General features: G+C 44.1%; 1 protein-coding gene across 2 annotated transcripts; it reads left to right on the top strand.

Moving 5' to 3' along the window:
* The first annotated feature begins 48 nt into the window (after window positions 1–48).
* Window positions 49–16,736, top strand: AP4B1 (adaptor related protein complex 4 subunit beta 1). 2 transcript variants are annotated; one of them, XM_066626067.1, is made up of 11 exons: window positions 49–94; window positions 1,088–1,254; window positions 7,187–7,411; window positions 8,011–8,141; window positions 9,023–9,170; window positions 10,992–11,488; window positions 12,306–12,389; window positions 12,772–12,875; window positions 13,718–13,925; window positions 14,226–14,510; window positions 14,751–16,736. In XM_066626067.1, exons 2-11 carry the CDS (start codon window positions 1,142–1,144, stop codon window positions 15,176–15,178), a joined length of 2,223 nt encoding a protein of 740 aa, XP_066482164.1. In that variant the 5' UTR covers window positions 49–94; window positions 1,088–1,141; the 3' UTR covers window positions 15,179–16,736. The 2 variants fall into 2 exon arrangements, with proteins under 2 accessions (XP_066482164.1, XP_066482166.1); XM_066626069.1 differs by lacking the exon at window positions 49–94 and adding an exon at window positions 302–320.
* Window positions 16,737–17,152: the final 416 nt, after the last annotated feature.

The raw sequence follows: 17,152 nt of genomic DNA, 5'->3' as shown, positions 1-17,152 counted from the left end.
ACCGGAAGTCGCGCCTGAGCACGACGAAGGCAGCAACTTCCTCCCTTTGGCGTGGGGCCGGCGAGGGTACGACCGAGGGGGAGCTTCGCCCAAGGTGTGTGCCGATGTCAGAGATGACCCTTCCGTGTCGATGACGTCCGTCTCCGCCGCCCGACTCGGGGTTTCCATGACAACGGCTCAGTCCTCCTGTGGGAATCCAATAAAGCGCAGGCTTCTTGTGCGACTAGGCCTTTCTAGAGGCTTCCAAAGTCCACCCAATAGGGAAGCCCCAGCACTTCAGGGCCCTGCCTGTGGGTTGTGTACAGCCAGACCCAGCTGGTGTAGGCGAAGCCAGGCAGTAGCAGCAGCTTAATTATGTGTTATAGTTGTTCCTTCCTACCTAAGCAATGGGGACCCACCTGAAATTGGCTCACGACCCACTTAGTGGGTCCTGACACACTAATGTGTCTTCATTTAACCCACATTCCTCCTCTGCTGCCTAGATCTCCATCTCCCTCCCTCTGTGGCATCAGTCCCTTGAGTTCAGTGTTACACTGTAAGCTCCTCAGGGCAGAGACCTGCCCAGTTGTCAGTATTCTGCTTATTGATGGTGCTGTGTCATTGATAATAGTCTCTGTGCTGAAGAAAGACAGTTATTGATTGGGAGACAGCTAGAGGGGATAGTTGGATGTAAACCAGTGTTTCTCAAACTGTGGGTCAGGACTCATGAAGTGGGTCATGAGCCAATTTTGGGTGGGTTCCCATTCATTTCAATATTTTATTTTTAATATATTAAATTTGATGCTCCCATGGTATGTGACTGTACTTGGGGAAATGTTACAGATCTGTACTTTTAACAGGCTACTATGTATATGCTTTTAACAATGATAGTCAATGGGGCTTACTCCTGGGTTACAGTCTAGGATTGTTAAAAAATTTTCCTGCTCAACGATGTCACTTTTGGTCATGACATAACTTCTGGTGGGTCCTGACAGATTCTCATTCTAAAACGTGGGTCCCAGTGTTCAAAGTTGGAGAACCACTGATGTAAACTATTGTATTCAGAGGCTGATCCATCTCATTGTTCTTTTTGTGACCGATGTTGTAGGTTCTTCCACAGACTTTGCTCACTGGATGTTAGAGCCAGTCCCGTCTCTGCAGGATGCCATACTTGGGCTCAGAGGATACACTGAAGGAACTGAAGAGAGCCTTGTCCAATCCTCATGTGCAAGGCGATTGCCTCCGCTACAGGAATGTTATCCAGCGGGTGATCAGGTCTGTGGGCTGGGCTGCTTGCACTACAGTACAAGTTGCTTGTTATGTGAATGTCATAGTTAGGCTCACAACAGGTTTTCAGTTGGTCAGCAGTGTATGTGCTGTTATTTCATCCCTGGTATAGCTGTTTTGCAACCATTGAGGGAATCGTTGAATGGTGGTATTACCCGGGCTGCTTTTTGAAACACAAGTAACAAAAAGGCATGTGCAGGAAGGGGTCAAACAAATTTGTGCGCAAGGGTTCTGTGTAGTGAGAATGGCACAGTTATGCAGCTCGGTGGGGAAAGGTGCAACAAAACAAACTTTATTGTGGGGGTTAGTAGTAATAGTGGGGAAGGGGAAATCAAAGTAAACCAATGTAACATTGTAATCTGGCTAGGGAAAGTAAAAGATGAGAGAAGGGAAAGGAAGATCTTAGGAATAAAGGGAGCATGTTGTGTGGGGGGGGAGGAGAAGGGGAAGAAGGATGCAGGGAGTTTATGTAGGTTTCCCAGAGTGAACTTGGCCAATGAATTGGAGTTTTGAAGTGTAGGGAGGGATACAAGGAAAATTAAGGGACTGGAGAGAGAAGAAAGGTTAGACCAGCTTCACAGGCACACATACAGCACTTGCATGAAAGAAAGATGAATCATGAACACTAAGCATGTGGTCAATTTGACTGCACGTGAGATGATGGCAGTGGAAAATAGTTGGGAATTTATGGCTGTGCCAGAATTCAAGGCTATGCCAGAGACCAAGTTTACTGATCCATTTCTGCAGAGCCTGAGTGCATTCAGGAGCAGCCTGTCAAGGGTGCCAAGACCAAATGAGTCTCCTGATCAAAAGTGTGGTATAAGGCAGGAAGAGGGCTTTGAAGCTAGGTATGAAGAATAGGCAGTAGCCTGTGTTGGCTTAAGGGAGGGCAGCAGACCAAGAGAGCTGGAGCTGCTTTCCCAGGGAGAAGGAACACCCAGCAATATAGCCCACAAAAGTTGGCTGTCCAACTCATGCTGACCTAGCAGTTTTGGTTATGTTCAGAGGGAGAAAGGATTACTGATTCTGGGTTCCAGCTGGCATGGTGGCCCTTTCCTTTATTGTGTCTGGAATAGAGGTTACTTAATGTAGCACTGGCAGGCTTCGATTATAACCTATAGACGTTGAAGATTGCACGACTTCCTCTCTGTCTTCTATTAGTTCCCTGTTCTCATAATTGTACGGTATTACAACATTTAAGGTTACTTTGCCAATGCTAAAAAAAACAGAACCAAGAATCTGCATGAAACTATTTCAAGTTCTATATTTCAAGTTCAAGTTCTATATTCAAGTTCTATATTTCAGGTTCAAGTTCTATATTTCAAGTTCAAGTTCAAGTTCTATATTTCAAGTTCAAGTTCTATATTTCAAGTTCAAGTAGCAGAACCCTGCTAGCTTAAATTGTATTTGCATATACTTTGCATTTTGCATTATAGTGTTCTACTAGTCATGAGAAGCAATGAAAACTGAACTATGTCCCAAATACTGGAAATGCTCCTTGGCTTCCTTTCTGGCTTCTAAGATTTTACCAGGCAACACAAACACACAGCCCAAAGCCAGTTTCTTCACTTGCACATAATAACATAAGAGACAGTCTTTTTTTTTTGGCCTACTACTTTTCAAGATGTTCTACATTCTGCACTCACTATATTATTGCATTCAAAATGGTTGCTGTCCTTAAATTATGAAATTCCTTTTCCCTAGAGATTGATTTGCCAGAATCCTAGCATGAATTTCAAGAGAGCTATTTGGGCTGGCATTGAATAGCCAGGCTAAAGGAAAAACTGTAATTTAAATGGATACTTTGTTGTTTACTATATATATTTTTAGTTACAGCTGTTGTTGCCCACTCCAGGACCTTAGGAAGGCACAGGATGAAGTCAAAATAGTAATAATAACAACAGCAACAACTGGTATTTATGTATTGCCTTTCTGGCCATACATAACTCCTTTTTGGCTGTATTCAAGGTGGTGTACACAGGCAGCCTTTCTCTGAACCCCGAGGGGGTTTTTATAATCACAAATAAGGTATGTCTCTCAAGAACAACCTCCAGTCCAGGTGGATCTCTCATGGTCTAGTACAGGGGTGGCCACCCCTGCCCGGGGGCCACTTGCGACCCTCGAGGACTCCCAATCCAGCCCGCAGGGAGCCCTTAGTCTGCAATGAGGCTCTGGCCCTCCAGAGACTTGCTGGAGCCCGTGCTGGCCCAGCGCAACTGCTCTCAGCGTGAAGGCGACTGTTCGACCTCTCACATGAGCTATGGGACAAGGGCTCCCTCCTCTGCTTGTTGTTTCATTTCTGTGATGCTGCAGCAGTAGTGAAGGAAAGGCTTGCTTTGTGCAAGGCCTTTTATAGGCCTTGAGCTATTGCAAGACCTTCATTCATTCATATAAGTTCCATCTCTAATACAGTCATTTGTGTAAATTTATGTCAATTTATTCAAATTTGAAATGTAAATTAATTCTTTTTTCCCCAGCCCCCCCCCCCCCACAGTGTCAGAGAGATGATGTGGCCCTCTTGCAAAAAGCTTGGACACCCCTGGTCTTGTGAAACATTCTGGCCACATACTGTCTTCCTCGCTGACAGACAGCTCCTTTCCCTCTCAAAGAAAGAGCTAGAGTGGGCTTCTTTTGGCTCCCACCCAAAAGGGCTGGGCCTGGCAACTCTCAAGGTCTCACAGCTCATGGAGGCTTCAAGTGATCTTGAACTGCCACAGTGCCAGAAGATTGGAGGATAGCAAATGTCACGCCTGTCTTTAAAAAGGGAAAGAGGGGGGACCCAGGAAACTATAGGCTGGTCAGCCTAACATCTATACTGGGTAAGATGGTGGAATGCCTCATCAAAGATAGAATCTCAAAACACATAGATGAACAAGCCTTGCTTCTGTAAGGTCAAGTCTTGCCTCATGAACCTTTAAAGAATTCTTTGAAAAGGTCAACAGGCATGTGGATGCTGGAGAACCCGTGGACATTATATGCCCTGATGGCATCCACCCAAGAGTTATTAAGGAATTGAAGAATGAAGTTGCTGATCTCTTGACTGAAATATGCAACTTGTCCCTCAAAACGGCCACGGTGCCAGAGGATTGGAGGATAGCAAATGTCACGCCAATCTTTAAAAAGGGAAAGAGGGGGAACCCAGGCCTCTGACGAACCCAGGCCTTTAGACGAACAAGCCTTGCTGAGGGAGAATCAGCATGGCTTCTGTAAGGGTAAGTCTTGCCTCACAAACCTTATAGAATTCTTTGAAAAGGTCAACAGGCATGTGGATGCGGGAGAATCCGTAGTCATTATATATCTGGACTTTCAGAAGGCGTTCGACACGGTCCCTCACCAAAGGCTACTAAAAAAAAACTCCACAGTCAGAGAATTAGAGGGCAGGTCCTCTCATGGATTGAGAACTGGTTGAAGGCCAGGAAACAGAGAGTGGGTGTCAATGGGCAATTTTCACAATGGAGAGAGGTGAAAAGCAGTGTGCCCAAAGGATCTGTCCTGGGACCGGTGCTCTTCAACCTCTTCATAAATGACCTGGAGACAGGATTGAGCAGTGAGGTGGCAAAGTTTGCAGACGACACCAAACTTTTCTGAGTGGTGAAGACCAGAAGTGATTGTGAGGAGCTCCGGAAGGATCTCTCCAGACTGGCAGAATGGGCAGCAAAATGGCAGATGCGCTTCAATGTCAGTAAGTGTAAGGTCATGCACATTGGGGCAAAAAAATCCAAACTTCACATATAGGCTGATGGGTTCTGAGCTGTCTGTGACAGATCAGGAGAGAGATCTTGGGGTGGTGGTGGACAGGTTGATGAAAGTGTTGACTCAATGTGCGGCGGCAGTAAAGAAGGCCAATTCTATGCTTGGGAACAATAGAAAAGGTATTGAGAACAAAACGGCTAATATTATAATGCCGTTGTACAAATCTATGGTAAGGCCACACCTGGAGTATTGTGTCCAGTTCTGGTCGCCGCATCTCAAAAAAGACATAATGGAAATGGAAAAGGTGCAAAAGAGAGCGACTAAGATGATTACTTGCCTGGGGCACCTTCCTTATGAGGAAAGGCTATGGTGTTTGGGCCTCTTCAGCCTAGAAAAGAGGCGCCTGAGGGGGGACATGATTGAGACATACAAAATTATGCGGGGGATAGACAGAGTGGATAGAAAGATGCTCTTTACACTCTCACATAACACCAGAACCAGGGGACCTCCACTAAAATTGAGTGTTGGGAGAGTTAGAACAGACAAAAGAAAATATTTCATTATTATTATTATTATTAACAGAATTTATATACCGCTTTTCAACTAAAAGTTCACAAAGCTGTTTACAGAGAAAAATCAAATAAAGAATAAATCAAATACGGGGCTGGGGCACCTTCCTTATGAGGAAAGGCTACGGCGTTTGGGCCTCTTCAGCCTAGAAAAGAGACGCTTGAGGGGGGACATGATTGAGACATACAAAATTATGCAGGGGATGGACAGAGTGGATAGGGAGATGCTCTTTACACTCTCACATAATACCAGAACCAGGGGACATCCACTAAAATTGAGTGTTGGGCGGGTTAGGACAGACAAAAGAAAATATTTCTTTACTCAGCGCGTGGTCGGTCTGTGGAACTCCTTGCCACAGGATGTGGTGCTGGCGTCTAGCCTAGACGCCTTTAAAAGGGGATTGGACGAGTTTCTGGAGGAAAAATCCTTTATGGGGTACAAGCCATGATGTGTATGCGCAACCTCCTGATTTTAGGAATGGGTTAAGTCAGAATGCCAGATGTAGGGGAGGGCACCAGGATGAGGTCTCTTGTTATCTGGTGTGCTCCCTGGGGCATTTGGTGGGCCACTGTGAGATACAGGAAGCTGGACTAGATGGGCCTATGGCCTGATCCAGTGGGGCTGTTCTTATGTTCTTATGTTCTTAACTAAATGGCTCCCTGTCCCAAAAGGGCTCACAATCTAAAAAGATGCAAAAGAATACCAGCAGACAGCCACCAGAACAGACACTGCTGGGGTGAGATGGGCCAGTTACTCTCCCCCTGCTAAAAAAAGTAGCACCCACTTGAAAAAGTGCCTCTTAACCAATTAGCAGGGGTTAACTCAGCATGTGGTAGGTCTGTGGAACTCCTTGCCACAGGATGTGGTGATGGCGTCTGGCCTGGATGCCTTTAAAAGGGGATTGGACAAGTTTCTGGAGGAAATATCCATTACGGGTTACAAGCCATGATGTGCATGTACAACCTCCTTATTTTAGAAATGGGCTATGTCAGAATGCCAGATGCAAGGGAGGGCACCAGAATGAGGTATCTTGTTATCTGGTGTGCTCCCTGGGGCATTTGGTGGGCTGCTGTGAGATACAGGAAGCTGGACTAGATGGGCCTATGGCCTGATACAGTGGGGCTGTTCTTATGTTCTAACTGGTGACCTTCAGATCTTAAATCTTTGGGCTTAACTTTGGCTCTACCCTAGTCTAGACCAGACCTCCTTCTATTATCTAAAATCCATCACTTGTGCTGTGTGTACTGTTCAAGTCTCCATAATTTGCATTCATTGTTCAAGTTACAGAATTCAGGTTGTTTTGGGTTCATTTTGTAAGTCAGAGGGCGGGATTGACTATAATGTGATTTGCTGAAGTGAAATGCAAATGAACCTTCTCCCTCCTAGATCTGTATGTGAATGGATGCTGAATTTATTGTCTTTCCCCTAGTCATGTCATGTTGGCAACCTTCAGTCTCGAAAGACTATGGTATCGCGCTCTGAATGGTGGTTCTGGAGTCTTTCCCCAGTCATGTCATGTTGGCAACCTTCAGTCTCGAAAGACTATGGTATCGCGCTCTGGGAACAAGAATTGTGGTTTATTCAGTGGTTGTGGCCTTAATTGGGTTATCATGTAACCATAGATGCTATATTTAAATACTTTATCTTTTGCTTGCAGATATATGACCCAAGGTGTAGATGTATCCAATGTCTTTATGGAGATGGTTAAAGCAAGTGCCACAGTGGACATTGTTCAGAAGAAGCTAGTATATTTGTACATGTGCACGTATGCTCCTCTGAAGCCTGATCTAGCTCTTTTAGCTATCAATACGCTATGCAAAGACTGCTCAGACCCCAACCCTATGGTTAGAGGCCTGGCCCTACGAAGCATGTGCAGTCTCAGGTAAGGAAATTTGATTTGGAAGTAGATGAATTACAATGTTTGTGCTAGTATAGCTGAATTAGCCCTATCAATAAACTGCCACCTTATAAAGTGTAAAGGGGAATCATGTCTATAAAAGTATATAGTGCTATAAAGGAGTGTGGGTGAAAGCAGGGAAGTAAGACCTTTGCTTTGCTTGACTTTGCTGGCTATTTGGCCATACTGGCTGTTTGAAGATATGTCATTTAAGCAATAACATGTTCTGCTGCCTATTTAAAGATAAGCCAGTTTCTGTCCTCTTTCATAGGGCCATGGAGCACCAACTGCCTGAGGTGGAAACAGTTTGTTTTTTTATCAGTGTGCATTTTTATTGATATGAGTCACCTTGGAGGTCAAAAAGTGGGATAAAAATCTCCCAAATAAATAGTGTGTGCTAAGAATGAAAGGCAACTTTTTTAAAAACAGCAGCATGGAGGAGGTATCAGTTTGTACTGAACAAAATGCAGTAGACTGTAATTGAAAGAGGGATTTACCTAGTTGTGAATTGTGAAAGAGTGTAATTGAAACACTAAAGAGGGATTTACCTAGTTTCTGAACATGATGACCTATTATCTTCCTAGGATGCCTGGCATACAAGAGTATATCCAACAGCCAATCCTTAATGGACTGCGAGACAAAGCCTCCTATGTAAGGAGAGTAGCTGTTCTTGGATGTGCAAAGATGCAGAAGCTCCAAGGAGACTGTGAAGTGGGTAAATAAGCATATTTTACTGATCAGTATACTTTTTCCCCCTCCACATGCTTTCTATACTAAGATTAAATGTGGGGGAGGAAGTTACCTGCATATCATTGTGATCCTATAACCTATTTCCACTCAGCAACATGTTCAATTGAAGTCCCATGAGGCTAGAAGCCACTTGTCAATATGAAGCAAACTTTCATAAAATATTTGTTCTGCTCAGTGGAAAAAAAAACTCTTCCTCCTTACTTAGCAGCAGTACTTTCAAGAAGCCCATATATTATTGGAAGCTTTGAAATATTTTGGTGGTAATTGTTATACATGTACAATTATGCATGCAGCATGACTGCTACCTGCAAGAGTAGCTCTCTTAGAGCCCAATCCTGGGCTCGGTGCCGTGGCTTCGTGCCACGCACACTGTTGCAGGCTAGTGCCGTGTAGTGCAGGGCGGGCACCCATCCTCTGCCACTCGGCGGTCTCATGGACCGCAGAGCTGCAGCACAGTAAGCAGGGCTGGGGAGGAGGCATTCTGGGGAAGGGGGAGGTGTGGGGATGGCCGATAGAGGGCAGGTAGGTGGCATGCTGGGGGGGAGGGAGCGGGGAGGCAGGAGGCAAGTCTGGTGGAGATCACTGGATCCTATCCGTTCGTCCAGGGCTCGGCGCCCTACATGGTCGGTGGTAAAGTGAGTAGCCTCATTGCAGGGCTGCTTCCCTTACCCGAAAGAAGGGCACAAAAGTCCCCTTCTCCCGAGGTGCTGAGGTGCGCAGGATCTGGTGGCAGCCGTTCTTGGTGTTGACGAAGCTGGGTGCCCTGGACAGCTCAGGGTTGGGCTGCCAGGCAGATTCTGATTGAAATAAAGTTTGGGTGGTCTCTAAATTCTTTGCTTTTTACAGATGGTGCGCTAGTTAATGAGTTGTATAGTTTACTTCGTGATCAGGATCCTATTGTGGTAGTGAATTGCCTGAGGTCACTTGAGGAGATTCTGGAACAAGAAGGAGGAGTTGTAATCAACAAGCCCATTGCCCACCATCTTCTTAACAGGTATGTTCCCCCCCAATTAATTTTGCAACCTGGATGCATAATCATATGGTTGCCCTTGTTTTTGGGTTGTGAGTTTGGAAAAAATACCTGCTCAACAAACTAGTCCATGATGATAATATATTAACCAATTACTGTAATGATTACTGCAATGTCTGTAATCTTCTATTTTTAAGTAGAATTATGAAAATATGCTGTCTGTTCTGCACTGTTGCTGTGGTTTTTGGGAGTTAGTTTTGATGTGTGTTTATCTTGATGTAAGTCATCTTTTGAATCATTTGGATGAAAAGTAGCATGTAAATATTTCAAATAACTAATACTGTGTCAGCTTGCAAATGCTGGTGCCCTCTCTCCCCCCCCCCCCCGATAACACAATTTGCAGACCAGTGCCATTTCCGTCTTATTAGTTTATGGAATTGAAAACTTGTTTGTTGTTGTTTGTTTGTTTGTTGAAAAATTATATATTTGGAAATCAGGTAAGAGAAATATACGCTTTTGGACCTATTAAATATTTTGTTATCCTTACGATGATATTGATAAGTGCCAGGATGCAATTTTTTAGGAGGACATGGATAAACTGGAGCAGGTTTAGAGGAACACAGCTAAAATGGTGAGGGATGTAGATACCAAGTCCTTTGAGAAATGGTTAAAAGAACTTGGTATGTTTAGCATGGAGAAGAGACAGCTATCCTGTTGGTACAGTGTAATAGCCATCTTCAGTATCTGAAGGGCTATCACACAGAAGAAGGTCAAAACTTGCTCTCTGTGACTTCTGAAAGTGGAATTAGAACCAATGGGGGCTGAAACTACCGTGGGCCTTGGGTATCTGCAGGACATAAATTCCAGGATCCCTCACAAATACCAAATTCTGTGGATAATTAAATCTGCAGCTGGAGGGCATCAGAAGACCTCCGAGACACAACTGGAAGTTGCCAGCATGAATCGTGCCTTCCGGTCAAGTCCGGGAGGCCTTATGAGATGTGGGGAGGCTACACCTGAACTCAGAATACCTGGTGCTTCAGAACACCTCCCAGACATGACAGGAAGACACCATTGATCACATCCAGAAGGTTCTTCTGAGGCCTTCCAGCCATGGGCTTGGCATCCACGGATACTGAAAACCCTGGATCCAGGAAAGAATTTTAGACTTTTTAGAATTTTAGAAGTTTTTACCCCCCCCCCCAACTTATCCACAGGTTATAGAAAATCATAGACAATTCCATGATTTTTTTACTCAAAACCTGCCCTGCCCACAACTTATCTGTGAGATCAACCTATAGGCAAGTATCTACGGTGAGTTATTATATTTCTACTAAATACATTCATGAATTTTTTATACTATTGCAAGCAGTAGTGATATGGGGAAAAGAATGGGGTATACATTTTGAAGAAGTATAGGGTTTATCAGAAGTTTGCTTAATTATATTTGATTAGGAAAATGTATATCCTGCCTGTCTGCTGAAACAATACATAGCGGTAAGGCACTATAGTATAACATCAGATCAGCACTAAAATTAGATGGCAGATTGAAAAAAACCCACCCACCATGATCAAAGGACCCTAAACACGTAAGCCACCACATTAAAATGAAATCTAGCAAAGACGAACAGCAATAATACTTTGTTTTGCCTACTTTTTCTCCTGTTCCAGCTCAATCCATTTTTATTGTCAGTCCTGTAAACATGAGGGCGTGGGTTTTATGGCTGCTGAAGGTTTGAGCCTGTGCAATATTTGGCTGACAGACTGGAGGTGTTTTGCTGAGGCCTTGCAGGTAGCAGCAGCTCCCTTAGCCACTGGAGTGATTTTGGTTTCCTCTTTTGACAGGATGCCTGACTTAGACCAGTGGGGTCAGAGTGAGGTGTTGACTTTTCTGTTGCGCTACAAACCTCGATGTGAAGAAGAGCTCTTTGACATCCTCAACTTACTAGATGGATACCTCAAGAGTAGCAGTTCCAGTGTGGTGATGGCTGCCACCAAGCTCTTCCTGGTGTTGGCCAGAGCCTTTCCACATGTGCAGACAGATGTTCTGGTGAGAGCAAAAGGCCCGCTTCTGGCTGCTTGCACCTCTGAGAGTAGAGAACTCTGTTTCACTGCCCTGTGCCATGTGCGCCAGATTTTAGACAGTCTTCCTGGCCATTTCAGCAGTCATTACAAGAAATTCTTCAGCTCATACTCAGAACCACATTACATCAAGTACCAGAAGATGGAAGTGCTGTGCAAACTGGTGAATGATGAGAATATGCAGCAGATATTAGAGGAGCTGAGAGGCTACTGTACTGATGTGTCCGTAGAACTTGCACAGAGAGCAACCTTTGCCATAGGTAGGTGAACTAGAAAGGTCTCTGTTAAAGAGGGGTGTGTGCGTGTGTGTGTGTGTGTGTGTGTGTGTGTGAGAGAGAGAGAGAGAGAGAGAGACCCTAAGGAACTTTTCAGTCCCTAAGGAACCAGCAGACAGAAGGAAAAGCATTGCTATTGAATTGTTCTTGATGTATTTATTCACTCTTGCTGATCTGGGAGTTGACTTGCTTGTGGTTCTGGTTTCTTTCCTTACTAAACCAGGCTTTTTAAAATATCAGAGTTCATGGTAAAAATTATCTGAGAAAAAGAATCAATTGTTCATGGCAAATAGAAGCAGTAGATTATGATTATGCATCCAGATTACAGTGACAACCATGAGATCAAATTAGATGGGTCAGTCAGCACAGTAATCTGTCCATAATGATATTCAAGGGACACCTCTCATATTTCCAGTTGGGTGCTCTAGCCCAGGGCTCTCCAGACCCTGGCCTGTGGGCTGGATCCGGGGTTTGGAAAAAGCCCTCTGCCCTGTGAGCAGCACTACCATTCTGTATCCCTGTGGCTATATCAGGTTAAAAGAAATGCAGCACCATGTCAGAATGGGTAAGTGCTGCTCGGGGCAGGGAGGGCATTTTTGGGACACAGCAGTTTCCAGTTTGGAAACCACAACTCTAGTCCAAACTGGGAGCACAGGCAGTTTGAGTTTGAGAAAATGATGGCAATTTAACTGAAGAGAGAGAACATTTTTCTGCTTTAGTCTTTCAACAGTAGAGGAATTACGTTTGACTGTGTTGTTTTTGTGTAGCGTAACCAGTTTGATTTTTTTTGTGGTCTTTCCAGGTAACATTGCAAGAACATACACTGAACAGTGTGTGAAGATCCTAACAGAGCTTCTGGAACTGAAGCAGGATCATATAACTTCAGGTAACTCTCTCCTAGCCCAATTGAGACTCAGTTCACCCTTTACTATTTGGTGATTTACAAAGACAACAGTACCAACTCTGTTGCAGTTTCTGCCATTCCTTAGTTATGGCTCTTTCACGTGGTCATTCTTTGCTTCCTTGTCTTCAAAATGCTTTGTGCTTAGAATTCTGGATGATTTAGGCCTGCATTTGTGTGTGTGTAACTTGACAGCAGGTCCTGCTATATTGAGAAATCTTTATTTGCTTGTTCTAAGCATGTATACCAAGCTATATGAATGAAGTATGTAGTTAACTATGTGACTCAGCATCTGTGATGCTGAATTATTTTCTCAGATTGTGACTTTGGAGTTGTTTGTCATACTGAAACTGGATTTCCATTGTAGCTGTGGTGCAGGTGTTCCGGGACCTGGTGTGGTTGTGTCCACAGTGTATAGAGAGTGTGTCCCAGGCTTTGTCTGGCTGTGAAGAGACCATCCAGGATGCTGAGGTAAGGGTTTTTGTTTTTTGATTCTGGGAGCGGATGAATGTTGCATTCTTGCAGTCATCCTGGGATGTTCTATGTGAAAACTCAGATTCTCCTTTCAGAAAATACAAGCTTGACTATCAGTGCATTTTGTAAATATATCCATCTGCACACCAGAATTCTAGGTAGGCTATCAAAACTCTAACGAAGGCTGGCAGGAACTGAGCAGGAAAGCACTACTTTCTTGTAATGCTTTCCAATTGCATATATGTGGTCTATTTGAAAACTTGGAGATGTTTCATTAGTACCATCCTCTAAAAATGAAAACCGAGGATGTTTGTGCACCTTCCTTTATCTAGGAATGTTTTCATCCCTGGACTGCACCAGCAGTGACTCCTCTGCTTTTCCAACTGCAGTACAGAATGTCTGATACAGGTTTTCCTGGTTGTGGTTATGCAGTTGCCTGCTGAAAGCAAAAGACTGTGGAATATCGACTAAAAGAAGCGAAGAAACAGAGATGATCATTAAGAAAAGGGATCAGTATTTGTTTAGGATACTTGTAGTCTACTTTTCTATTCAAAAATGCAGCATACAATATAATAATAGTTCATGCAACACAATTAGTAACAACAAATTAAAAGCACCATTATGTGTTTTGGAGTTGAGAAGGCATTGAAAAAACTCTGTTGTAGTGAGATGAGGCAGTCTCTGAACCCTCCACTGTGTGCTTTTTTCTGCACAGAGTTACTCATCTGTCATAGTTGCATGGCCATTTGGTAACATGACTTGGCTCTTGGGGATACAGGCGGGGTGCTAAATGGTGTGTCTTTTCTCTGAATTTTCTGTGTTCTGGTTTAATTCTTCAGGGCAAGCAAGCATTAATATGGCTGCTGGGGGTACATGGGGAAAGAGTCCCCAACGCTCCTTATGTCTTGGAGGATTTTGTAGAGAATGTGAAATCAGAGGCATTCTCAGTCGTGAAGATGGAGTTGCTGACAGCTTTGGTGCGGCTTTTCATTGCACGTCCCGCTGAGTGTCAAGATATGCTGGGTCGATTGCTTTATTACTGCCTAGGCAAGTACCTCCTTTCAGAGATGGCTTTTGTATTATGAAATAGGGGAATAATCTTTCCTGAGGAATCTTGTACCCTTGGCTGAGAACTGCATGGCAGAAACTACAGCTTAAAAAAAATCTTAAGAAGTTCAAGACCAGAGTAGTTGTACCACAAGTATTTCTTATATTTGCTTGCTGCTTCTGTTAGTGCCACAACTCGGAGGGCAGTGAGGGAGCTATACCCAGCAATCTAATAAAGGATTTCTAAGATTTGAGCTGCGTAAAGTCATACCATATTCTTCCTTTTTCTTCTTCATTCAGAGGAGGAAACGGACATGACAGTGCGGGACCGTGCTCTGTTCTACTACCGTCTTTTGCAAGCTGGAATGAAAGAGACAGAACGGGTTCTGTGTAGCCCTGCATCTGATCACTCTCTGCAGCTTTTGGGGGACCAGGCTGAAGGCTCTGTGAATGCCTGGGCTTCTGACTTTAATACCTTGGTGTCTATATATGGCAAAGAAAAGTGGGCAGGCATGACTGCTAGCAAGACTATTGCTCTTACCAGCACAGACTCTCCCTATGAAGCCTCCACAGTGGTGGGAGAAGGTAACTAGTCATTTGACTGTTTATCCTCTTTGTTGGTCTTTATGTGGTCAGCTTCCTTTAATAATAACTAGAACCTGACATGAAAGATGCTTCAGTACTTTGTGCCTGATTCAACTGGATGCTTTTCATTCACTCTGTTTAGAATAGGCACCAATCTATAAAATAGGTTTGATGTTTATACCTGGCAAATGGTGATCCATATTGCCTAACATGGCTTCTCTTTCCTCTTCTTCTTTTCAGAACCACTGATGTCAGATCAGAAAGAGGAGGTTCCATTTGGTAACACCAGCTCAAGAGACCTTACTCTGATTCCTAGCACAGATCTGACTGCAGAGCAGTTTGAGAGAACATGGCTGAACTTGGGTGTTGGCTGCCAGCAAACTCTTCCCTGGCAGAAAGCTGTGCAACCAGATACCATACAGGCTGCACTCCAGGTTGTTCATATTCAGACTATTGCCATGAGTAAGACTGGCTCCCAGTTGTGGAAAGCCTACCTTGGTGCCCAGGATGACACTGGCTGTGTCTTCCTGACTGAGCTGCTGTTTGAGCCAGAGAATGCCACGATGCAGATGTTGGTGAAGCAGAGTGAAGACAAACTGGAAGCACTGCAAGCCTTTCTCTTGGTTTTGAAAAATGTGCTGGGGGCAGTGGCAGGACTGACATCATGATTCTTTCTGCCCTCTGACATTAGTCATTAATGGGGAGGAGCAGAAATCCTTCTGCATGGCTTACAAATTAAGATGCAACTGTTATGAATGGTCAGTAAACTGCCCAACACTTGACCTGATCCAGTGATGCCTATGAAAGCAGTGATTGGTTATGCCTTTGAGAACAGCATTAGAAAGATATATGAATTGTATGGGTAAAGCTAGTAATTTTGCGGTAAGAAGTCACATGAGGTTGTGTTTGCCTGGTTCCAGACAGTACAGGTTTTGGGGGTAATTCCATATGTTGCAGAGAAGGAACTGAAATCTTTGATGTGGTGTGGATTAGGATGCCTGGTTAGGGTCATGAACTGTGTTGTACTTTAACAGAAAATAGATTATAATTGGCTCCTAGGGCTGCTGTGGCAGGGATTGCTGGAAAAGGCTTTACCATCATGTGCCCGTGCCCACCCATCCCCTTATCTCTTTCAGCTGTCCCCTATCAAGACAAACCAGCAGCTGTATGAGAAACCCCACCCCCAAGTGACAGTTAAATGTGGTGCTGCCTAATAACACACTTCTGGAGCAGGACTGTTTCCTCTGGGTTTGTTACAGGCTCCCAAGAACAACAGAGGCTGGTGGATCTCCAGAGAGCTGGGAAGAGGCTTTAACAGCTCATTGCCCCAGTGCCTCTCTTAACTGTCCCAGGGCCCAGTCTTATCCAACTTTTCAGCATTTATACAGCTGTGTCAACAGGGCATGCACTGCATCTTGTAGTGGGGGAGCAGTCACAGTGGGCTCCTCACGGTAAGGGAATTTTGTCCTCTTCAGGGCTGCATTAAGGCAGCATTGGCTTTGGAAAGTTTGATAGGATTCCGCTACCACTGCCATAACTTCGTACTGAATGGTATAATATGTAGTAAATCATTCTGGATAAAATTTAGATTGAAAGTCAGTGCATAAACCTTCAAATTACTGCACTAAGGAAGCATTTGCTCTGTGCTGATAGAGTAAATAAGGAAATGCATCACTATGGAGCAATAGCTTTTGTCTGCAATCAGCAACATATATAGAAACCTCCACTAATCTCTTTCTGAAGGACTGAATGTTCTTCTAGCAATTAAGGAAGAAACTACTACAGTGATAATGAAAATGAAAATAAAACTTAGCGTAGAAGGCAATGCCATTTATCAGAAGTTAGGAAATGTAGAAGAAAAGACTTTGGAGAAAGAAAAGAAATGCTTTAACATACCCAGAGGCTTGGCTGTGCCCCATGGTCACTACATCTCCACTGGATATTGCTGTTGTTGGTGGGTCAGACAGATATACCAGTCATTTGTATGTTTCTGGCGAAGTGTTAGAATTTTGCGGAGTTAGGTGGGTAATGAATGATGAGTGTAGCTCCAGTGTGTCCAAACATTTTGGCAGGAGGACCACATCATTTCTCTGACACCTTTTCAGGGGCCAGGAAAAAAATAATTTACATTTAAAATTTGAGTAAATTTACATAAATGAATATATGAGAGATGGAACTTATACAAATGAATGAAGGTCTTGCAGTAGCTCAAGGCCTATAAAAGTAGCTCAAGGCCTTTCCTTTGCTGCCACTGCTGCATCACAAACATGAAACAGCAAGTAGTGGAGGGAGCCCTCACCACACAGCTCAGGTGAGAGGTCGAACAGTCATCCTCACTTTGAGAGTAGTTTCATCTGACCAGCATGGGCTCCAGCAAGTCTGCAGAGGGCCAAAGGCTCACTGGAGAATGGGGGCTCCCTGCAGGCTGGATTGGGAGCCCCCAAGGGCCGCAAGTGGCCCCTGGGCTGGGGTTTGGGCACCCCTGGTGCAGCTTGATTAATTGCCACAGAACACTAAAAATAATAAAAATCAATCTTCCATTTTATGTGAGGGTCACATTCCGAGGTCGGCACTTAAAGCCAAAATCATTTGTAGTTGAAGATCCCTTAAAGGCAACAAATACATTCTGTCTCTTTAAGATC

Source organism: Tiliqua scincoides, chromosome 4, assembly GCF_035046505.1.
Source record: "Tiliqua scincoides isolate rTilSci1 chromosome 4, rTilSci1.hap2, whole genome shotgun sequence".
Taxonomy (NCBI): Eukaryota; Metazoa; Chordata; class Lepidosauria; order Squamata; family Scincidae; genus Tiliqua; species Tiliqua scincoides.
This window is presented reverse-complemented; position numbering and strand designations above follow the sequence as displayed.